Genomic DNA, 23493 nt, shown 5'->3' on the forward strand with positions numbered 1-23493 from the left:
GTAAATTTTAATTAAAATATAAATTTTAATAAATCCAAATTTTACACAATTTATAAAATTAATTTTTTAAAATCGTTGTTAAGTAATTGAAAAAAGTATTTATTTATTTTTTTAACTCTCATTTGTAAAATAATTTTCTTCCAAATATTCAAACGAAACATGAACTGGACAAAATGTTATCGAAGTAAATATTATTGTAACTTTCAGTTATGTGAATGTCCTCTAATCGTCGTGTGTCCTTCGATTCCTGGTTACACTGCGAGTTAAGATTATAGGAGACAATCTCATAAGGATACATGAAAATAAAAAAGCGACATCCTGTAAATAGTCGTACCACCTGTTTTACATGTATTCGATAACCTACCAGCCAACTCGTCATTAAATTTAATGAATATATTTTCTATGTATACATATATATATATATAAAATATGATCATGCGCTTGGAACATATATTTGTGCATGTACATATATATGCAATGCATGTGTTGACGTACATGTGTGATTGCGTGGTTAGTATGGTTAGAAGCCTCTCCAGTCGTCACTCTTAGTTATTCCAGCATGATGAATATATCGCATTGATTTTAAATCGTTTTAACGCCGATGTCACGTTTGCCAATAAATAAATGAAGTCATTTAATATTTGGTAAAAATCGCGACTCTCGAACATATAACGTGATTTAGTACTTTTTGTGATAAAATGTACATATACCGTTGTCAATACCGGTAGTGCATAGTAGATACGCCCACAACACGTTAAACGTGTTTATTTCCACGAAAATTTCGTGGATATTTACCAGAAAAAGGTCTAGCCGAGAGAAGAGGTTAAAAAAGCACTATTTTTTTAATCGCTTTGAATTAATCGTAAGTAATGGTCCATGACACTTGATAAGACCATTTACTCCTCTTCATCTCGTTGTTCGAATAGAATACGGCTGACATACAGTGAGAATTGATTTTTCATGCACGTGCAAATTTACAACACACACGTGTGTACTGTTAAATAAAACATAACATATAATAAGGAATGGGAATTGACAGTATGAGAGTCGGAGGAGGCCGATGTCCTCCCCTCGTTCTTGGCGGACTTCTCACTGCTTGTATAATGCTTATTTGCAACTGGTGGATTTTATCTTCTGAAAATATCGAATTAGTTAGGCAACTCGACGAATTGAATGAACAACTTAGAATTAGGTATTGTTTTATGAAACAATTTTATATCAATCAATGTATTGCATTTTACGAGCTGCACTTACTTTCTATTATTTTTTAAAGTTTAAATTTTATTTATAACAAAAGTTTGGAAAACATTATATCTTTATTAATGTTGATTTAACAACTGACATCTGAATCTATAATAATATATGGTTATATTGTGGTGAACTATACCTATTAATATTCGTGTAAAAATTATATTTCAGTGCCGAGGAAAGAGATCAATGTGTTACACTACGCAAAAATTTTGAACAGAGATACAAGAATGCAGAAAATGAGGTGGCATCGCTTCATGTACATTTAGAACAACAAGAAGAGTTAAAGAAAAAAAATGATGACTTAAATGAAAATTTGAATATGTGCAAAAATGAATTGGATTCATTAACCAAGTTAGATGCTACTAAAACTACAACATTGGAAACATTAAGACTTGAAAAAAAAACTGTTAATTCACAGTTGAATATAACAAGAGATGAAAATAAAAAGCTGCAGGAAGACATAGAACAGGTATAACATTAAATGTAGAAAGTTCTAAAATTTTATAACATTTTTATTAAGTTATATATTTTTCATACTCAAATCTTTTTAGCTAAAGGATGATCTTGATAAAATTAAGCTTACATGCAATCTAACTCCTGAAAAGAAAGCTCCACCTACCTTACAACGTAAGTTTTACTTTGTACATTTCTTGTATTTTGTTCTATTTTATATTTTTTCTTATTTGATACTATGTGTATATAAAGTAAAATTAAAATCAAAAAACGATTTGAAATATTTGTAATTTAAATAGTTTGGTTTGATGCTATTCTACTGAAATTATATCTCATTTGTACCTCTTAAAACAGCTTTTTTAATAATAATTCTGTAAATTATTCTGGCATATCGATGATGCTAATAGAAACATTGATGCAGCTCCATTATGTTTAATTTCTGCATATTGTCAATTGATTTAGTTTTATGTGATATTTTGGCGGTTTGTCAATTTAGCTACAAGAGAAGTAATTAACAAGATTCAGTTGGATCCTGTTCCGGAATCAGCTATAAGAATATCGTTAGTTGGTCAGCGTGGTTTGAAATACCATGGAATTCCAATTCTTCCAAAAGATCCACCTGGCACTGTGCGCCTAAGTCCTCGCTTCTCTGTTACAATGCTGAAAGATAGTGATACTTTTCTCTTATCTCAGGAGAGAAGAAGGCGGCCACAGAAATAAAAACACTCATGCAGTAATTGTGTATATAAAATTGTTGTATTTTTGATGCATCTATTGTTAGATTTGAATCAAATGACTTTCTAATAAGTATATTGCACTTTTTATCTACTTAATAGACAGTAATGGCTAAGATGTGAATGTGTGTGAATATAAATAAATTCTCATATATAATATGTTATTCTAAACTAAAAGCATTAAATTGAACATAAATAATAAAGGGATTATAGATTATGATTTTAAATTGTAATACCATTCTCATCTCTAGTGTAAGTTATTAAAGAGTATAAAGAAGATTTATTTTATTTGATTATGTTTACAATATTTGATCTTAAATTTTAGTCTTTATATTTATATCGATATGTGAAGAAATAAAAGGTGTATCAATATTAAACATTTTAAATACAGTGTGCAATACTTTCATTTATTATTTAGATTTAGTATGCATCATAAAATGCTGTTGCTAATATATATGTATTGATAATATAACTAATTGGTGAGGGTCCACTAATATAGAGCCTATTGAAATATTATTTGTAAAATGAACTGATATTACAAACTCTCATAAATACGTTTATTATTTCATTTCATTTTAGAGTAGTAACTTAGTTTATATGACTTTCAGCTCAAACAAGTCCAAAGAACCACAAGAATAATGATTCAAATGGAGGCATAGAGGACAATGTAGAAGTTGGTAAGTATTTGTTCAATTTGTTATAATACAAACATAAAAGGGTACATAATTTTTTTAATATATATGTATATGATATGAATTTATCTGAAAGTGGTATCTTAAAATGATAGATGAATTATCTTATTTTTGTTATGACTTATATAGAAAATAGCAAAGCAGGAAATATAGAAACCACGGATGGCAATATAGTAGAAAGTGGAAGAGATCAACATACAAATGGAGGAACCACTGAAGATTAATAATCGATCAAAAAGTATTTCACACAGTGATTAAAAAAAATATGTGTCAAACATTTATTAAATATAATTGAATTATAACTTTTTCCAAAACAAAAAGAGTGTTAAGTACTTTACACAATTTGTAATCATTAGTTTATATGTAATACTAGAAATTTAAAAGCAAACAATATATTTACAATCTTTCATAATACAATTAAATAAATTAAAATATATATATTTTAAGCAAATAATAAAAAATTATTTCTTTGATTGCTTAAGTATTAATTTATTCTACTTATGTAGAACATTATACATGGTGGTTGGTAACTGGTGGTACAAGCGGAAAGGGGGTGACTCTACGCGATAAAAGAAGTCGAGACAACGATCTACAGTGAGATCCGTAATAACGAGACGTGATAAAGTGCACCGAGCGAAAATTCAAAGTCGATTTTCTCAAAAACAAAGCCTCGAACGAAAAATTTTTATTCTATATTTTCGACTTCTTTTTTCGCGTAGAATCACCCCCTTTCCGCTTGTACCACCAGTTACCAACCACCCTGTATATATATAAAATTTATTATTCGTTAAAATAAAAATTCTATGATATGAAAATTGAATGTTTATTTGTATGTATGTACAATATAAACGAGAATGATAGGAAAATAGTTCTTAACATTTTTAGTATTCTTTTCGATATTCTTAAGAAACTGAAATGAATGAAATATAATGCGGTTGAAAACGAAAAATAAAACAATTATGTTTGTTTCTTGTAGTTTCATGTTTAATCATTTTAGAAAGTATAGTAAGAAATATAGAGTTGGTTATGTATCTGATCCGAGTTGGATTCAAGATAGTGCTGCAATGCAGTTCTTGTATGTACAACCAAATGTCTTAGATCTAAAACATCATGGATCTATCAACACCTGCCACTTGTACGGTCAGCGTCTTTGGTTACAAACATTCGGGATCTGTGTTCGAATTCCCGTTAGGCCTCTTTTTCTTCAACGACATGCTAAATAAGAAGAAAGCAGCAGTAACCTCACAAGCGACAACACACACACCTACCTACCTCGGCAACAGCAGAGGACTATCACCACTACATATATACACCTGAGATACATTCCCATTCGCCTGATTGTGAAGGATGGTTTGTCTGATCCGAGGTGTACGCAAGATGAATGATAGTACTGCAATGTTTCCTGTATGTACACATCAAATGCCTTAGGTCTTAGGATGCTGTGGAACTAAATCTATCAACACCCTGCTTATCTGCAAGAATGAATCGTTTTATTGGGAGTACAATTTTCGGCATCAGAAAAGTATCTGCAGCGATACATAGCCGCCGACCAGCTACTTGGCATTGTGTACATCCATCAACATTGTTAATTTCTTCGCAAATAAGCCCCTCCGGCAAGTGTTCCCGAATACATGAGAGCGCCGAGCTAAGATTTTTTAACCTCCTCCCACCTCTGGTACTTTCATTATTCTGTTGAAAATTATTCCTACCACCAAATAATTATTAATAGGTATCATATTTGCTTTTTTTTTTATTTGGAAGAATTTTACAATCAATTCTCATTGAGAAGTAGATATCATACGGATATAAAACAACACTTTATAATATACTATGACTCGGCCATCGCCAAAAACGATGCAATTATACAATTTTATTACTATACATATAACTATATTATATGAATATTTTGACGACTTATTTGATTCTCAAAGTTAATGGTGCAGATATTGCTTAATGACATACTAATTCTGTAATATAATACCTTTAAATCCTTTCTAAATTTTACTACGAACATTTCGATCTAACCAATACTTTCAGATGAATCATTACATTTCTATACGCTCGATCTTCGGCGAGAAATAGCTGATATTTAAACTATTAGAACTTCGTAATAAGAAAACATAAAACGATCATTCTGGGCTCATTTTAAAGCGTAAGGCCTATACGTTCAGGATCTTTAGCTTCTCCTACAGAGGTACCTGTATCATGTAGCGAAGATGCTTTTTCGTTTTGAACATTTTTCAAATTCGACCGATTCTAGAGATATCAACAAATTTTTTGGATGCCTAAAGTTACCACAAATTTGAAGATTAAAGACTTCCTTTATAATGACACCTGTAGAGTCGATGTACGATATTCTGTCGCCGTTTTATTGAACTTTGAATGAAAAGTGTCTCGCCGACATTAGAATAACCCCAAGGTGATATTTCAAGTGGAGGTTGCACGGTTGAATTTGTACCTCGCACTCTTCTACAAAGTGCAGAAACCTCTGTAGGAAAACGTAACCAAGGATTTTGACGGCTTCACAATTGAGCCCGTAATCGTAATAACAGTTTAAATATCATCAATTTTTCGATAAAAATTTAATGTTCCTTTAATTCTGCACTCCAGATTCACCTCCGTTACAATGCTGAAAGATTGTGATACTTTTCTCCTATCTTAATTAACATTAAACCTACCGGCGCGGTCAAATTGACCGCTCTCGCGACTTCTACACAAATTTAACCATATTTAAACTTTATCATATCGCTTCATAATTTCTCACTTTTCCTAAAACATGCATACAATATATTTTTCGGTATTTAATTTTAGTTTGCTCTTTTATTTTCTGAGAAAAATTTGTACTCTGCCTACAGTGTGTGGTCATTTTAACCGCCCGACAAAATATGTTAGTTATTCATAAAATAAATGCAATAAGTACAACGAAAAGGCCTGATCTCAGGGTCAGATGACAAACAAAATCAGTAGTAACAAATAGTAACAGCTGTTACACCTGTAATCTTATCATAAAACAATCCATTCCTCGATCAAGATAGCCACCAGCTGTCAAGACATATGAACTCAGGCCCATAATAATCCTAAGGAACCGCCACAAAATTTAGCATTTTTTACATTGTTACAAACATTTTAAAAGTCGAGAAGTTTCTTAGCGTTATTGCCCATTGCTATGAAACACGGGAAAAGCTTTCCCAACTCCACCCTCGAGTAATCGTTGGTGGAGAACGGTCAATACTCATCAATATTTTCGTATAAATATCACCGTCACAGATCATATTTTTACCTGCCATTGTCTTTTCGACTAGATACATCTCGGTTTGTTAGTCAATTAGTCGACATCTAAACTTGTTATCTCTAAAACTCAGACAGAAAGCATCTCAGAGCGTTTTGTGTAAAGTTGTTATAAAAGGAAAAGTAATGCACATCAAATTTGACAATAATTTTGTATTCCGTACGTGGTATTATTCTGTGATAAATATTTACCCTAGAAATGTCAAGATTTTTCAAAAAAAAAAAATTATAAAAAAAAATAAGGGACATAGAAGAAGACTGTTCAGTGTGCGATGAACAAGAAACTTCAGCAACTGAAAACGGCATGGAAACACATGAAACGCTATTTACAATCTAATCAGAGCTGAATACTATAAATAAGCGTTTACGTAAGGGCGAAAAGAAAAGAAATTATCGTTGACAGCAGAGAGTGAAACTGGGCCCGATGGAACAGTTTGGAAAGAAATAAATGCAAGTCCCAAACCTGGCAGCACATCAGTTCATAATATTTTTAGGGATACGCTAAACGGCATATAATGAAAGGACAAGTAAAGACGGCATTTTATCTTATCATTAATTATCGTATAAGGGATATAATAAAATGTACGGAAGAAGAAGCGTTTAGAGTATTGGAGACTAAGAGGGAGCTAGATGCAACAAAACTGGATGCATTTATTGCTCTGTTATATGCCCGCGGTGCACATCAGGCAAAAAATTTAGATGTCTCATATTTGTGGAATAAAATTTGGAGACCTGCATTTTTTTCAAAAACAATGAGCAGGAATGACTTTGCTGAAATTATGCGGCTTATACGATTTGATAAGAAGAGCGAAAGAAGCCAACGTTTACGAACCAATAAATTTGCAATGGTATGTACAGTATGGAGCCAATTTACAGAGAATTCACAAAATTGTTATAAACCTAGTGCATACATTACTTTTATATAAAGAATCGCGGGAAACAACCATGCAATAAAACTATCAACAAGTTCAGATTCATTGCTACAAAAGCTTGTCAAGAAAATAAAATTGTAAAGGTTACAAAATTACGAAAATTTGTTTAAGATGCGGGAAATATTTATGCGGCAAATGTACATTTGATAATAAGATAATTTATAAAAAATGCAGCAAAGTTGAATAAGATATATCTCTGTATAAATAAAAGTGTAATTCCATTTAAGAGTATAATTGAAATTAAACAAAAGTAAATTTCGACAAAATTTTATAAAAGTTCATCATTTTATATACATTTAGTTATAAATTAACCATTATTTAAGTTAAATCATGAAAACTATTATTTTTTTAATCATCGGTCATTTTGACCGGCCACGGTAGGAATAGGTATACACGAAGTGTCGGTAGGTTTAGTGTTAAGAGACAAGAAGCTTGTCACAGAAATAAAACAGTACTCGTGCAGTAATTGTGTATATAACATCAGTGTATTTTTCATGCATCTATTCTCAGACTTAAATCAGGTAGCTTCCTAATAAGTATTTTGTACTGCTTATCTACTTAATACATAGGATGATTTAAGATGTGACTGTGTGTGAATATAAATAAATTTTCATGTATAACATAAATATCTTATTCTAAAGTAAAAGTATTAAATTGAATATCAATAGTAAAAAGGCTATAGATTATGATCTTAAATTATATTATCATTCCCATTTCTAATACAAATTATTAAAGAATATAAAGAAGATTTATTTTATTCCATTATGTTTATAATATTTGCTCTTACATTTTATTCTTGCATTTATACCAACATACATATTAAAAATCATTTTAATATTAAATGCTTTAAATGCATTGTACAATATTTTCTTGTATTTGTATATTTACAGTTATCTATACAATATAATTAAATAAAAAAAAATATTGCATAAAATTATATTATTACAATGAGTAAAATTAATTTGTTTAACTTCGCACATTTATGTTTTCAGAAACAGTTGCCAAAGAGAAGCGTTTACAAAAAAATTACAAATGTGATAAGCACAAATGTAATAGCTAAATCGACAGTAGCTCGCATTTTTATAGATATTTTTCTGGTATGAAAGAGCACGAGGAATCGATTTATATATTAAAATAAATTTTAGTCGTTGAAATAAAACCATATAATGTTATATGAAATATTGTATCATCATTCTTGTCGGTTTATAAAAAAATGTTAAAAAATATTTATATTATGAAAAAAATAATTGTATAAATTATTAATGTTTAGTCATTAAAATAGTACTATATAATTTTATGTAATATATTTTTACATTCGCAATACATTCATTCTTGAAAGATGGCAAAAAATGTCGTGCAAAAGATGTTAAAATAGCATTCATATTATGAAAAAAATCAGTCATATAAAATATAATCTAAGATATTCATTTTTACCTAGTCAGCCTTTAAAATCATTCGTTGTTCTGTCAAACTTACAACAGCTATAGCCAAGTAGTCGTAAAAAGTTACTATCTCTATCAGGCTGCAAGATTATTTTACATATAATTTATATCTGTGTTAATTTCGTCAGGTGGTAGAAGCTTCGAGTTAGTTATGTATCTGACCCGAGGGGGATTGGAGATAGTTCTGCAACGTATCCTGCATGTACACACCAAATGCCCTACGTCTACGCTGTAATGGATCTATCAACAACTGCCACTTGTACAATACATGCCCATCCGGTTGCTTCTGAATGATGATTCGTACCCTCCTCACTATGCCAAATTTTCCGAAGCTCATCTGCGAAAGTCGTTTTACTGGGACACAATTATTCACATCCTCCGGTGTCGGGAAAGCATCTGTAGCGATACATAGCGCTGACCAGCTGGTCTGGTATACATCCATCGATATTGTAACCTCTTCGCAAATTAGCCCCTCCGGCATGTGTCCCCGGATACATGAGAACGCCAAGTTAAGATTTTCAACCTCCACCTCTGGTACTTTCATTATTCTGTTGAAAATTATTCCTACCACCAAATGATTATTAATATGAATCATTACATTTCTATACGCTCGATCTTCGGCGAGAAATAGCTGATATTTAAACTATTAGAACTTCGTAATAAGAAAACATAAAACGATCATTCTGGGCTCATTTTAAAGCGTGAGGCCTATACGTTCAGGATCTTATCTTCTCCTACAGAGATACCTGTATCATGTAGCGAAGATGCTTTATCGTTTTGAACATTTTTCAAATTTGACCGATTCTAGAGATATCAACAAATTTTTTGGATGCCTAAAGTTACCACAAATTTGAAGATTAAAGACTTCCTTCATAATGACACCTGTAGAGTTGATGTACGATATTCTGTCGCCGTTTTATTGAACTTTGAATGAAAAGTGTCTCGCCGACACTAGAATAATTCCAAGGTGATATTTCAAGTGGAGGTCGCACGGTCGGATTTGTATCTCGCACTCTTCTACAAAGTGCAGAAACCTCTGTAGGAAAACGTAACCAAGGATTTTGACGGCTTCACAATTGAGCCCGTAATCGTAATAACAGTTTAAATATCACCAATTTTTTGATAAAAATTTAATGTTCCTTTAATTTTGCACATCAATGCATTTTAAATTTTAAATAAAGTAAAAGAACAAAGTTCGATAGACCGATGAATATTTTGGAAACCAATTAAACAATCACCAACTAAGTACTTACTATCGTCCTGTTCTTTTGGGCTGCCGTAATAGTACTAATTGCTTTAGAGCATCATGAATCTAACCTTTATATAAGTTCTAAATACGTTCGAATTCTAACACATTGCTTGTATATTATGAAAACAATTTTTGTGTCCTGCTCCTACAGTATTCTTCTAGAATTCGAATATTTACATCAGTGTTAGACAAAAGCAACGGCAAAGTCATAGCAAAAAATTCGACAAAAATATAATTCCAATAACGGATAATAGATCACGAATTTTATAAATACGAATAAGTTATTCGAGTCATTATTCACAAATAGAAAATAAATTAATTAGTAGGCTGCAAATTTGTATGCATTTATGGGAAACCTGAAGATACAAAAATACGAATTTGCATAAATACATATCCGTAGTATATTAATTAATCATTGTCTGATTTGTGTACGATTTCGAGGACAATTTTTTTACGCATCATATTTTTCTAATGCAAATCCCCAATATTGAGCCAAAAACATCCGTTGGTACCCAAAAAATTCGTTCACAAAAACTTTTCAGGAAAGTGCCGTTTCAAGGGAGGATTGATTGACGGGGGAGGTTCACATGACATCGTTTTAAGAACGAACTTCTCGGGCCACATGATTGTGTTTATATTATATACGATCGATTAATTGAATATAGTTTTGTTACTTTCTTGAACCAGTAATCTTTTTGTTGTTATTTCTATACTTAGAGGTAGGATTACAATAGTTATTATTTTATTGAATGGATAAATCTATCACACCGTTCTGAGCCAAAAAAAACCTTTATTGCACACTCTTACAAAAACTAGGGATAAAAACAAAAAAGCATCTTAAGTCTATCGATTAAATCTATCGATTGTAACTAGGACTATTTTCTAGTTACTATTTCTTATAACTAACGCAGCTGCATATGGATGGCGAGCACGAACTCACGTTGTTATTTTCAAAACTTTCAGTCAATCATATTACAATGAATTTGAAAGTCGAGATTCAGTTGGGTTCATTACGTGTCGCGCTATTTTTACTCTATTCAGCTCTAATAGGATTTAGCATATAGAAGTTCCAAATTCCTATCTTTCCGATATCCTTTTGTAAATTTTAATTAAAATATAAATTTTAATAAATCCAAATTTTACACAATTTATAAAATTAATTTTTTAAAATCGTTGTTATGTAATTGAAAAAAGTATTTATTTATTTTTTTAACTCTCATTTGTAAAATAATTTTCTTCCAAATATTCAAACGAAACATGAACTGGACGAAATGTTATCAAAGTAAATATTATTGTAACTTTCAGTTATGTGTATGTCATACATACATAATTTTTTTAATATATATGTATATGATATACATTTATCTGAAAGTGGTATCTTAAAATGATGGATGAATTATCTTATTTTTGTTATGACTTATATAGAAAATAGCAAAGCAGGAAATATAGAAACCACGGATGGCAATATAGTAGAAAGTGGAAGAGATCAACATACAAATGGAGGAACCACTGAAGATTAATAACCGATCAAAAAGTATTTCACACAGTGATTAAAAAAAATATGTGTCAAACATTTATTAAATATAATTGAATTATAACTTTTTCCAAAACAAAAAGAGTGTTAAGTACTTTACACAATTTGTAATCATTAGTTTATATGTAATACTAGAAATTTAAAAGCAAACAATATATTTACAATCTTTCATAATACAATTAAATAAATTAAAATATATATATTTTAAGCAAATAGTAAAAAATTATTTCTTTGATTGCTTAAGTACAAATTTATTCAACTTATATAGAACATTATATATCAAGCTTTCATGACTTAACACATTTGTTCATTACTTCATACTGTTATCATATGATTTTTTATTAAAATGAATGTAAATAAATAAAATGGATGTTTTTTAATATTGTATTTTATATTTATTCTATAAACAGAAATACAATTAAAATTTTGTCACAGTTCACTGAATGTACTCAAGTAATTATCCGAAATGAGCCATTTTTCTATAGTAATTATCATATAATTGAGGACCTGTATATAATACTATTGTAAATTTTTCATGGAGAATACGAAAATTGTCAATTAAGACCATATACTTAAAACAATCACAATTTGTATTTTGTTATCTCCAATTAGTATATCACACAATCACAACTTAAATACATTAATTATACATAAATTTATTTCAATCATATCAAAATTATTGCTCAATCTCAAAAGAAGCGTTTTTTAAATTTTGTTTCTATTAAAATTCTTTTGGTAGTACATTATAAATTTACATTTTATTTAATTATTTTACTGTATTGTCATTGTAAAATGTGTTTCTTTTGTATTTCTTAAAATACAGAATTAATTTGAATTTATATTATACTATATATTAACATTATTTATATTATTTCTAGTCCTTAATATTTTTGGGTATTCTTGGTTATATACATATACAATATGATATATTAAGCAAACGATGGACAGACAAAGATACCACTCGCCGCCGTTGTTAGCTTTAAAAATTCCATTTTCATATAAATATATCATTACATTTTTATTGCAATGTATTACATTTCATTGTTTTTCCATGTTTTATACGTGTAGATTCGTTAGTTTATAAACAAATATGAAGAGAAATAAAATATTACATTAATAACTAAAACAGATAAATACTCTCCTTTTATTATTATAAAGTTTTAAAGATTAAACACATTTTACACAGTACATAAATTACACAGATTTTGTATTGTATGTTCAATTGTTACATACAAGTAATTTATATTTATTAATATTTTCTACTGTATCAGTACAAAGCTAGTGTTGATGTAGTTGATTATCAGATTTGACAATAATACTTTGTACTTGTTCTATAAAATGAAATAGTCAGATTTGTTATGTTAGCTAATAAGATGGATTAAATATTAATAATTATGTTCCCTATTAGTAAACTGTTTATAAAATGTTATAACAAATATAATACCAACATGTATAAATATTTATATGATATGATAAATACATATAAATGATCACTTTAAACTGCAATCAAAATTCGTAACTGCGTCTGTAAATTGTAAATTATTGCATGTTTAACAAAATGCAAGACTTGACTAGGAAACATTAAGTAACGACTAGACGTTTAATATACATATAAATATACATTTAACAATTTTTTTTAATGTCTTGACTGTATGCTATTATAGATTGGTTCTATTATCTGGCAACTATATAAAGAACAATAGAACCTCGTTATGCGAACAAGTTAATGCTGAGTCCCTATTAATCGAACTACGCCAAATTGTACATGTACAAACACATATTCTTATAGCGAATATATTAATATATGTGATCATTTGCATTTATACAAAATATGTCAAAGAAGAAACAGTTAAAATCTTAACGGTTAAATCTTAATATTCGAATTATGTATGTGTATACAAAGGTATAATGAACTATTATCGAAACTACTCTGTTATTTAAACCGCCTTATCCTCCGACCTGCCTGTATAAACGAGGTTCTAGTGTATATTATAATTCTATTAATTTATAACTAAACGTAATTGATTTATAATATACATGCACTAAAAAAGAAATCACGTATTCTTAAGCTGCACGAGAATTAAAAGCTTTAATAAATAATGTAAGAAAACGTGAAATTTGAACGCTAGGAGCAGACACCACATGCCTTATTACCTTTGGCTCTAACAAGAGAAAGCGAAGACACTTGGGGGTACGATAAATTAACTCTTACTAGCGAGCACCAATATTTTTGTAATTTCAACGAATAAGTTACTCTTTTATTCTTCATGCAATCAGCGTGGACGAATATCAAAGAGTATTCTACTCGCATTTTTACTTTTTAAATAAACTTTGGCGATTTGCATAAACTCTGTATTATATTCTTTTTACTCATCAAAATAGAATCTATTAATTATATGTTGGATTATTTTTGTTAATGGCAGAGTCGTAGTATACTATGAAATGTGTCCATATAAAACACATTGATAAAATTATTTGGTGAATAGGAATGATTTTCTACAGGATAATGGAGCTCTATGTAACAGACATGGAGATACAAAATCTATCTGAGATCTTGCATCAGTATTGATGATGATGCCATAGTATATAGAGAAAGAGAAACTAGCCTCTATGTGATATTCATTGGTAATCATTTAGTTAGGATAGGAATAATTTTCCACAAGATAATGGTGCTCTACATGCCAAGTATGAAGGTAAAGAACTTTAATTCGGCAACAAAATATATTAAAAATATTTTCTGGATGGCATAAGTGTGGCAAATGTGAAAAAATTACAATTATGATGGAGAATTACCTATATGATCATTAAGGTATTCTATAATAATAGAGTACCTTAACAGAATGATGACTGTAAGCATGTGAAACGGATTTTTCAAATCAGCTTTGAAAGATATGGCACTGTAAGGAAAATACAAAAAATCATCCTCAATGAAAGTAACGGAGTTATGTTTAAGTAGCAGTTGTCAATAATTCCACATGCGTTGACACATCCTACTATGCCGAAAGATAACAGAAAACAAAACAATCCTAAGTTCTCTTATGAATACATAAAATATTCATTACCTAGACGTATATCAACCCGAGATTTTGCGCAATTATTATTTCTATAGTTGGACGCATTGCCAATTGGACATTCCATCACAACAGACAGATAGTGAAAGTAGTGCTCCTAGCGTCCATACCATCATAAAACCAGCAGAGAAGAATCGAGAGCACATGACTAAATCTCTTTTACCGAAGACGAAAGAACGCTCCCCACAGCGTGGATTTACTACTCGAAGTTTCTAGAACTCAAACTTAGAGGAAAAGTATTAGTAGTCTATGAACATAAAATTTTGTTGACCTACTATGTAATCAAATACATTACTAGTATTATCTCATCAATTCTTAAAAATAAAAATATATTTGTGTAAATACTCTTTTTGATTGGAAAATATCGTTTTAAAAATTGTTCACTTTGTGCGATTTCATCAAATAACATTTGTAAACTTTACAAATCATTATAACTTTCGTATACTTTGTAATAATTTAATTCGATATAAAACCATTCCTAATTTTCATTTTTTTCTATAGATAATTAAATTGGTATAAATAAATTTTAGTTTAACTTTATACGACTAATTGTCATAATATAACAATTATTTAGCATTACAAAACTTTCTATTCATCTCACATATACTATATATTCTGCATTTACAAATTTTCATTTAATATTTCATGTAGTATGAAATATCAAATTCTTTGGTCATATAAAATAGTAGTTATAAAACAATAATCAAAATTTTAACTGGAAAGAAAATATTAAATAAAAACTGCAATTAAATTAATTTAAAAAAACAAAAGTAAGATACTCCAAATATAATTAGGCCTTAAATTACGATTATTAGTTATTGTTCCTGATAAGATAATATATTGTAAATAATATTAATAGCCTTTTTTAATAAATAATAATGAAGAAACTAGCGACCTTGGGAACAGAGTTATGGACATCTTGTTACTGTTATATTGAAACTTTTTTAAGAGATCACATTCTTGTTGCTTGTATTATCTCATGTTTGACTTTTTTTTATATAAGTTTTTACATAGCTTCTCAATGTAATAGAAGCTATTAGTGTAAAGTTTATAATAAAAATAATGAACTGCAGTCTATATTTCATGTTTCCATTACTACATTTAAAATATAATGGGGTTAAAGATGAGGCAGTGAGATATTAGTGAATTAATCCCTAAATTGAAGGACTGTTATAAAATATAAAAGAAGCATAAAAAATTTTGTTCGTTGTGTAATCTGTAGAATTCCAAACTGTTTATGTTGCCATAATTTGTTAATTTAAAACAAACGCTATCAAAAAGATATCTATGCAAATACGTCGATTAAGGGGAATAATGATGACTATTGACATGTCTTTGCTTCCTTCTAAATATAAAGGCAAGAATTGAACGCAGCCGCCACCAACGACTGTGTTTACGTACCGAATTTCTTGATCTTTCTTTAGCTCGAATTTGTCTGACTAATGAATAAAATGCATCATCTATAAACTGTCTAAGAGCTGCAGATGTTTCATAAAAAGGGCAACCAAGCTGCTCAGCAAGTGCCTTTCCTTCTTCTGTAGTTACCTATAATATGTTTCTCGTGTTAACAAAATCAGTGAAACTCAGTTAGAATGAAAAATTGTGTTTTACCTTTCGCTGATGTTGCAAGTCAAATTTGTTACCAACTAATACCAATGGGATATCTTCATTAGCTCTCACACGTGTTATCAATTTTCGATATTCCAAAGCTTCCTGAAAGCTATGTCTATCAGTTACAGAGTAACATATCATAAAACCCTCTCCACATCTCATATACTGGTCACGCATAGCTGTAAACTCCACCTACACATAAAAAAAATATTACATATAACATTTATGTATATATAAAATTACAATACGACAATACAATTCACTTTCTTATGAAACCATGTTAAGAACAAATTCTGACCTGGCCTGCAGTGTCCAATATATCTAAAAGTGCAGCTTCACCATCTATAACTGCTTGTTGCTGATATGAATCCTCTGTCAAGAAGAAAGAACATTAAATGAAATATTCTTCCAAAAGTTAAGAAATAATAAGAACAAAACTTTACAGACATTTTTCGGAGTTTTCAATTTTCATTACAACATACATGAAATAAACTCTTACCTATAGTTGGATCATGATAATCAAGAAAGCTATGACTGACAAATTGCAATGTGACAGCTGAAAAATTAATTTCCATAATATATATGAGATATAACATGTTTTTTTAATTAAACGATGACAAATAAAACTGGATTATACCTGATTTACCAACACCACCATCGCCCAAAACAACAATCTTGTAAACTCTAAGTCCACCCCTGGTAATGGGTTGCGAGACTACCGGTACGTCATTCTTGCCGTTCAAGGCTACGCTCTTATCCTGCAGGATGTCAGCTGACATCGTTAGGAAATATACTGTTTGTTGGTAACCTAATGTTTGGTACAGCTACAAGCTTGCACTTTTACAAACTGACTGACATACTTGATCACGTATCGGAACACGCGCGTAGACACACCCGTATCGGTTATTAGATCGAGAAAGATACGGTACATGTTTGATCGCGATTGCAAGCCACCGTTTTTTATCTACTAGTTTGGACCTGCACCAAGTGACACTTAATGGCTAAAAGTTATTTTTTACAGTTAGACACAGCATGGCTGATGAGCATAGGCTGACAACCGGGCTTGACAGAATGTGACAGTCGCAAAGATTAAGCACGCGCGGATTCGTGCACCCAGGGGCGTATCCACTTGCTCTATTGTTAGTATAATAGATCCATTTATATATCTACAGGGTGTCTTAGGTTTTAACGACGAAACTTACAGTACGAAACTTACTTATCAGCCTAAGAAAAAAAAAGTTATATAAATATAGGTCGTTTAGCACTTTATTAAAAAGTTATGAGAAAAATATGAAATGCGAAGTAATGGGTTTGCGGTTACTACAATGAAATGTAGGAATAGATCACCAATACTTACGTTTATTCTATTTACGCGAGCTGTGCTTGCTATCTCAGGCCGTCCAAGATAGTATAATACTTTTAGCACTTCTAAAAGTAACTAATATTTCATCTCAAAATGCAGATAAAAATCCAATGGCATGAGATCAGGCGATCTTGGAAGCCAAGGTATTGGCCTTCTTCGACCTATCAATCTGTGAGGAAAATAATTGTTTAATTCACAAATATTATGTATTTCATAATGTACCGGACAGCTGTCCAGTTGCATCCACATGTTTTGAATTCTTGTATTAGGGAACCCGTTTTGATATTCTCTCACAGCAGTTCAGGTATTTCCATTGCAGAAACAAACGAAATGTATATCTGCATACTCTCGATTTGTAAATGATTGCGGCTTTTTCGTACGAAGTCCACTAACTTACTAACGATTCAATGGTACTAGCAGAAATTATCATGAAATTACCTTCAGAAATTGTTGACGACTTCGACACAGCACGCAAAAATAGACTAACAATAAATGTAAATATTCGTGTTTGATGTTTCTTTTATAACTTCTTAGTAAAGTTTTGAACTATTTATGTTCTTATAACATTCTTTTCTTATTTACACAAGTTTCGCCGTTAAAATCTGGGATACGTTGTAATATATATATATATATATATGTATATATTTTAATTTAATTTCAATTTTAATTTAATTTAAAAACATTCTTGTAACTAACTTTACTGTTAATTTTTTGGCAAAGAAGAATAGAAGTTTCGCTTATTGAAATATCTTCGATTTCCAATGAAGTTTGATCGAAATATTAAAGTTAATACAAGAGGTAGAATAAATACTTGCATATCTTGTATTTAATGTCAATATTGTGGTCTAACTTTTTATAATAACTTATAATAATAAATTACAATTGAAATGCAGATAACTTATGCAATTGTACAAATAAATTAGAAAATAAATGCAAGGGTAAACTATTATTATTTAAGTACATAGTATTCGTTAGTAAACGGACTTTTTTAAATTATGGATTTGTTACTGTAAAATGAAATTCAGTTTCGTGAAAAATGTTATATAATCTACATATGTATTCAACTATATTTATATTACAATCACGTTACAAATCATAAATTTTTGATCAATATGAAATATACCGGTGCAATATGCATGCGTAGAATAGTGCACGCACATCGATAAAGATTTCCTCTTTGTATAATAGAAATTTATTGATTCATATAAAGAAACATATATATATATTTATTATGTATGCATTAACGAAATTCATTCGTATAATGCCCTATACAATAATACACTTGACAATTAAAACTTTTACTTATTATTTTCTTATGATAGTTTTAATATCTTTATTGTTAGAGGTAAATTAATATATTCTTTCTAATATATATATATATAAAATTTATTATTCGTTAAAATAAAAATTCTATGATATGAAAATTGAATGTTTATGTGTATGTTATGTACAATATAAACGAGAACGATAGCAAAATAGTTCTTAACATTTTTAGTATTCTTTTCGATATTCGTAAGGAACTGAAATGAATGAAATATAATGCGGTTGAAAACGAAAAATAAAACAATTATGTTTGTTTCTTGTAGTTTCATCTTTAAACATTTTAGAAAGTATAAATATTGCAAAAAGCAAATTTGGTATCTATTGAGATTTGTATATAGATATATACATACATCAGTTTATAATTCGAGTTAACAAAGGGTCAGTACTGCTATGGTTGAATATTACTATTAGGGACATAAGGTATAAGCAAATCTCATGACTAAAGTGCGAGGTAGAATTGTACTGATTGCAATCTGTTTGTAAGCAATATATCTTTGATTTGATGTTATCTGACAAGATTGACGCGCTCAGATAAATCAAATTTCTGAAAATACGTACATGTTTGATTTGGGAGGTTATGAAACTATTGTTGTAGATACTGAGCATTATGAAGACTTTCTCCAATAAAGCGAAACCAAACGTTAAATACGTACATACGGAGATACTTTCATCGAAGAAAAGTATTGGTGTAAACGTTATTCATGAACATTTTCATTGCCACACCATCGTTTTCGAAATCAAATTAACATGTTTGGCAGAATATTATTATTACAAGATGGAAAACACGTGGGCATTTTAACAATTGTGTGTAAATAGTAAAGAATAATGAAATAAGTGTATATGTAATGACCCTCGTGTTTTTGATACCTGAGTTTTTTCATTGTTCAATTAACATTCTTCCCTGATATTTTGATCCTTGTTCTCAATGATAGTAAACAAAGTGCATAAGTGTATTAAATGTTTTTAAATATCATTAAACAGGGTAAAAATATATGTATATATATATGCTGAAGTTAAAAGTAATTATGAGATTATTAAAATAGAAAGAAAAACTATCTAGGAAACAATTTTAATCCAAAAGCACGGAATAATGTGTACCTTAAATAAAATTGTAAGTTCTTTATTGATGAACATATAAGCTAACATATTGTATAATATAATATATAGCATAAAAGTATAAAATATAATATTTTAATATGTTTTCAGATATCCAAATTCCTTTATAGGAAATATAACACACACATATTAAGTTGTAAATTAAACAGAAGTTTTTAAATTTGTCACTTAATAAGATATCAAGGTGACATGTTCCCTAATATATGCATGTGGTTATGTTAACCAAATTCTTATAAGATGTCAGTTGCCTCTTGTTCAAGAACTAGGAGAATGGATACTATAAGTAGTCAAGAAGAAATGATATATGAAAAATGGGAACGTTTTCATAATTGGGTACATTGCATGTGTATTGTTACTTTTGATCTTGAATTAGGTCAAGCTATAGAGGTACCCTTTTATTACATTTTATATTTAATTTTTAATACAATTATTTATTTATAAACTGTTTTTCTTTTATACAGGCTATATATCCATCTCATATCAAACTATCTGAACAAGAGAGATCTAATGTTTGTTATCTTGCTTTTCCCGATTCTAACTCTGGTTGTATGGGAGATACACAATATCATGTCAGAATAAGACAGAGTGGAGCTATCCTTCAAGAGACTAAAGCCTTAAAAGAATACGATAGAAAGTCACCTCCATTTTTACAATGTGATAAAGATTATTATTGGGGTTATGTATACTTTCGTCAAGTGAAAGATAAGTCTCTTCCAAGAGGATATTTTCAAAAGGTTTATTTTATATACTAAAATAATAAAGATGTAAATACAGGATCTTGAAGCATAAATAATAACTTTATTTATATGCTAGAGTATTGTTATAATTACAAAACTGCCATTTGTGAATCTCTTTGGTGAATTGTGTGCTTTAATTGCACCTGAATTTTTTGAAATGGGCAATGCAGTGATGGAAGCTATTGTAAGAGAAATTGATCAATGGCCTCCTCCAATACCAGGCCAAGTAGTGCATTTACCACTTATAGGTGTTTTATTTCAGGTAAAAGTTGATACATCGTAATTCGTATTTCCACCATATGTTATTTTTCATTCTTCATATTTTAGACATATATTCCAAATCAAAACTATAAAGCAACTGCACCTACAATTGCTGCCATGGATCATGCGCCAAATTTTCATGCAACTCGAAGACTAATTTTAACATCTGCCAATGAAGGAGATATGTTTAGAAGTTTAGCTAGTGTTGTAAGTTATGTACATTTATTATGGGAATTAGTATTACTTAGTGAACCAATTGTTGTTATGGCTGGTTCACCTACTGGTTGCTCTGAAATGGTCCAAGCACTTATTGCGTGAGTATTTTATTATATTTCTTAAATAGTTAAAAATAATTTTAATAAGAAAATGAAATAAAAAAATACGCTATTTTTTAGGATGATTGCACCACTAAAATATTGTGCTGATCACCGACCTTATTTTACAATTCATGATTCTGAATTTAAAGAATATACTACAGATGCTCCATCACCACCTGCTGTAATATTAGGTGTAACAAATCCATTTTTTGCCAAAACTCTACAGCATTGGCCTCATATTATAAGAATAAGTAATGGAACTAGTAATGGTAAGTTCTATGAAACAGTATATACATAGAATATTTAAATATTTTTTATATTTTAGAGAATCAAAGGTACAAAATAAAGAAATCAGAGAATCTCAAAATATTAGATTCAAAGCCAGGAGTTTATACTCAGTATAAACCTTTCCTTCAGAAGGATAAAACTATATTGAAGAAATTATTTAGAGGTATCCAAACAAAGAGGCCAGGGGAAGTGCAAACAGCTCTTTTAAAACGTCATTTGATAGAATTGACTGAAAGTTTTATGATACCTCTTGAAAGATATATTGCAAGTCTTATGCCATTACAAAAGGACATATCACCTTTTAAAGTAATTATCATTTCGTCTGTTGAATGTTTTAAACAGTTGGAACTATAATATACATATATTATAATTATTTTAGGCTACACCCATACCTGAATTATTTAATCCAAACGATTTCTTAGCTACTTTAAGTAGTGCTGGGCCACAATTAACCACAGGCATAAAAGGAGATTGGGTAGGATTATATCGACGATTTTTCCGTTCACCTAATTTTTCTGGTTGGTTTCATACTAGATACACAGAGTTATCACAAAAGTTACAAGTTATACAACTTGAGGCATTATCACAAGCGGTATGTTCGCGTTCAATATAAAAATTTGATCTGTTTTTAAAAATAAAAATGTTTATTTGTTTTATTCCTTAAACAAATTACCATTATTGTAGGATTTAAAAACCTGGGTGCAAGGAAAACAGGAAGTAGAATTGGTAGATATGATTCTTAGAATTCGGCAGAAATTAGAAAAGACTTACGTTGATGAAGTACCTATAGGTAATTCTGTAAGGGAAAAACTTCAAGAAAGAATAAATGACATCACACATACATTGCCAGATGATTTAAAAGGCATTCTGAATCATGAATCTTGACATTACGATTACTGTATTAATTTTAAAACTCGTTAAATGGTATCACCATTTAAAAACAATTTAAAGCTATCAACATGTGATGAAAGAATTAGCTTGAAAATATTTCCAACAGTTGACGTTGTTGATACATAATAAAAAATTGACTTGAATGAAAAAAATAATGACTAAAATGTGTAAAAGACATAAAAGACATAAAAATGTAGAAAAATAACTGTGTTGATGTACTTTGGAAAAAGTAATTTATTTTTACTTGTAATTCCATTGTTGATTCAAATGATTAAATACTCTGAAGTGGATATTATAGGATGAAATATTCTTTTTATATGTAACATGAAACGTGATACAAAAGTCAATAATGGTGCGTGAAATATTTCATAGGTGCAACAAAAGACTTATGAGCTCACGTTAGTATTCCTACAATTATAAAATGTTAGGTATATTTATCATGTTTCTTTTGTGTAAATGATTATATTGTTTTTTAATATTTTACAATTTATATCTACGTTGTATAACCATGTCTCTTCCTCTAACCATCGTTTAATTTAAACAGTTTTTAATAATATTGGACTCCTTTTTTGAACGTCCAAAAAATATATTTTTTATTCCAAAAGTTATTATAGATTGTCATCGTATGTGAAGGTAACATAAAAAAGAGAGTACTAACTGCTATATGTACATATATGTTTAATTTGAGATCTGTAAATATTGATATGAATGATAAATGTAATAAAGATTTATTTTAATAATGTGGTTATGCACATGTTTATTATAATCACCTTATCTAATTAAGAGGAATTATTACTTAATTTCTTACATTTAAACTATTTCTATATATTGCTTATATGTACTATTTTTTCTTTAATATAATTGCTTTAACTAAATTTTATATTTTTAAGTACAAGGTAGGTACGTTTTGTCAAATCAGAACACAGTTTTCTATCTTCAC

General features: G+C 29.5%; 4 protein-coding genes across 10 annotated transcripts; 2 read left to right on the top strand and 2 right to left on the bottom strand.

Annotated features, from left to right (window-relative positions):
• The first annotated feature begins 475 nt into the window (after positions 1-475).
• On the top strand, positions 476-3605 carry LOC117157731 (uncharacterized). 4 transcript variants are annotated; one of them, XM_033335989.2, is made up of 6 exons: positions 476-1192; positions 1420-1720; positions 1803-1878; positions 2201-2374; positions 3047-3115; positions 3260-3605. In XM_033335989.2, exons 1-6 carry the CDS (start codon positions 1026-1028, stop codon positions 3352-3354), a joined length of 882 nt encoding a protein of 293 aa, XP_033191880.1. In that variant the 5' UTR covers positions 476-1025; the 3' UTR covers positions 3355-3605. The 4 variants fall into 4 exon arrangements, with proteins under 4 accessions (XP_033191880.1, XP_033191878.2, XP_033191877.2 ...); XM_033335987.2 differs by lacking the exon at positions 3260-3605 and having other exon boundaries at positions 2201-2445; XM_033335986.2 differs by lacking the exon at positions 3260-3605 and having other exon boundaries at positions 2201-2437.
• A 4208-nt stretch (positions 3606-7813) lies between these two features.
• LOC117157723 (uncharacterized) lies at positions 7814-11374 on the bottom strand. 2 transcript variants are annotated; one of them, XR_013058673.1, is made up of 2 exons: positions 10046-11374; positions 7814-9356 (listed from the first exon to the last, which is right to left on the bottom strand). XR_013058673.1 is itself a non-coding variant. In XM_076619452.1 (2 exons), exons 1-2 carry the CDS (start codon positions 9664-9666, stop codon positions 8938-8940), a joined length of 450 nt encoding a protein of 149 aa, XP_076475567.1. In that variant the 5' UTR covers positions 9667-10034; the 3' UTR covers positions 7814-8937. The 2 variants fall into 2 exon arrangements, 1 of the variants encoding a protein (XP_076475567.1); XM_076619452.1 differs by lacking the exon at positions 10046-11374 and adding an exon at positions 9636-10034.
• Positions 11375-12696: 1322 nt separating this feature from the next.
• Ric (Ras-related protein interacting with calmodulin) lies at positions 12697-17184 on the bottom strand. Its single transcript, XM_033335851.2, has 5 exons — positions 16895-17184; positions 16757-16813; positions 16556-16629; positions 16258-16449; positions 12697-16191 (listed from the first exon to the last, which is right to left on the bottom strand). Exons 1-5 carry the CDS (start codon positions 17034-17036, stop codon positions 15949-15951), a joined length of 708 nt encoding a protein of 235 aa, XP_033191742.1. The 5' UTR covers positions 17037-17184; the 3' UTR covers positions 12697-15948.
• On the top strand, positions 17165-23297 carry LOC117157652 (protein DENND6A). 3 transcript variants are annotated; one of them, XM_076619449.1, is made up of 10 exons: positions 17165-17396; positions 19925-20054; positions 20150-20446; positions 20521-20793; positions 20873-21058; positions 21124-21371; positions 21453-21643; positions 21700-21968; positions 22042-22254; positions 22347-23297. In XM_076619449.1, exons 3-10 carry the CDS (start codon positions 20297-20299, stop codon positions 22545-22547), a joined length of 1731 nt encoding a protein of 576 aa, XP_076475564.1. In that variant the 5' UTR covers positions 17165-17396; positions 19925-20054; positions 20150-20296; the 3' UTR covers positions 22548-23297. The 3 variants fall into 3 exon arrangements, with proteins under 3 accessions (XP_076475564.1, XP_076475562.1, XP_076475563.1); XM_076619447.1 differs by lacking the exon at positions 17165-17396 and adding an exon at positions 19293-19422 and having other exon boundaries at positions 19539-20054; XM_076619448.1 differs by lacking the exon at positions 17165-17396 and adding an exon at positions 19325-19363 and having other exon boundaries at positions 19539-20054.
• The last annotated feature ends 196 nt before the right edge of the window (positions 23298-23493 follow it).

The sequence above is a fragment of the Bombus vancouverensis genome, chromosome 6, assembly GCF_051014615.1.
Source record: "Bombus vancouverensis nearcticus chromosome 6, iyBomVanc1_principal, whole genome shotgun sequence".
Lineage (NCBI taxonomy): Eukaryota > Metazoa > Arthropoda > Insecta > Hymenoptera > Apidae > Bombus > Bombus vancouverensis.

Bases quoted from the DNA above. Each gene is read 5' to 3' on its own strand.
- LOC117157652 (XM_076619449.1), top strand. From the start codon at position 20,297: ATGTCAGTTGCCTCTTGTTCAAGAACTAGGAGAATGGATACTATAAGT. The intron at 20,794-20,872 runs GTTTATTTTATA...TTTATATGCTAG, and splicing joins CAAGAGGATATTTTCAAAAG to AGTATTGTTATAATTACAAA. The intron at 21,059-21,123 runs GTAAAAGTTGAT...TTCATATTTTAG, and splicing joins TTATAGGTGTTTTATTTCAG to ACATATATTCCAAATCAAAA.
- Ric (XM_033335851.2), bottom strand. From the start codon at position 17,036: ATGTCAGCTGACATCCTGCAGGATAAGAGCGTAGCCTTGAACGGCAAG. The intron at 16,450-16,555 runs GTCAGAATTTGT...TTTTATGTGTAG, and splicing joins TATTGGACACTGCAGGCCAG to GTGGAGTTTACAGCTATGCG. The intron at 16,192-16,257 runs GTAAAACACAAT...AACATATTATAG, and splicing joins ACTTGCAACATCAGCGAAAG to GTAACTACAGAAGAAGGAAA.
- LOC117157731 (XM_033335989.2), top strand. From the start codon at position 1,026: ATGGGAATTGACAGTATGAGAGTCGGAGGAGGCCGATGTCCTCCCCTC. The intron at 1,721-1,802 runs GTATAACATTAA...AAATCTTTTTAG, and splicing joins TGCAGGAAGACATAGAACAG to CTAAAGGATGATCTTGATAA. The intron at 1,879-2,200 runs GTAAGTTTTACT...TTGTCAATTTAG, and splicing joins AGCTCCACCTACCTTACAAC to CTACAAGAGAAGTAATTAAC.
- LOC117157723 (XM_076619452.1), bottom strand. From the start codon at position 9,666: ATGAAGGAAGTCTTTAATCTTCAAATTTGTG. The intron at 9,357-9,635 runs GTAACTTTAGGC...ATTTGGTGGTAG, and splicing joins CTTTAATCTTCAAATTTGTG to GAATAATTTTCAACAGAATA.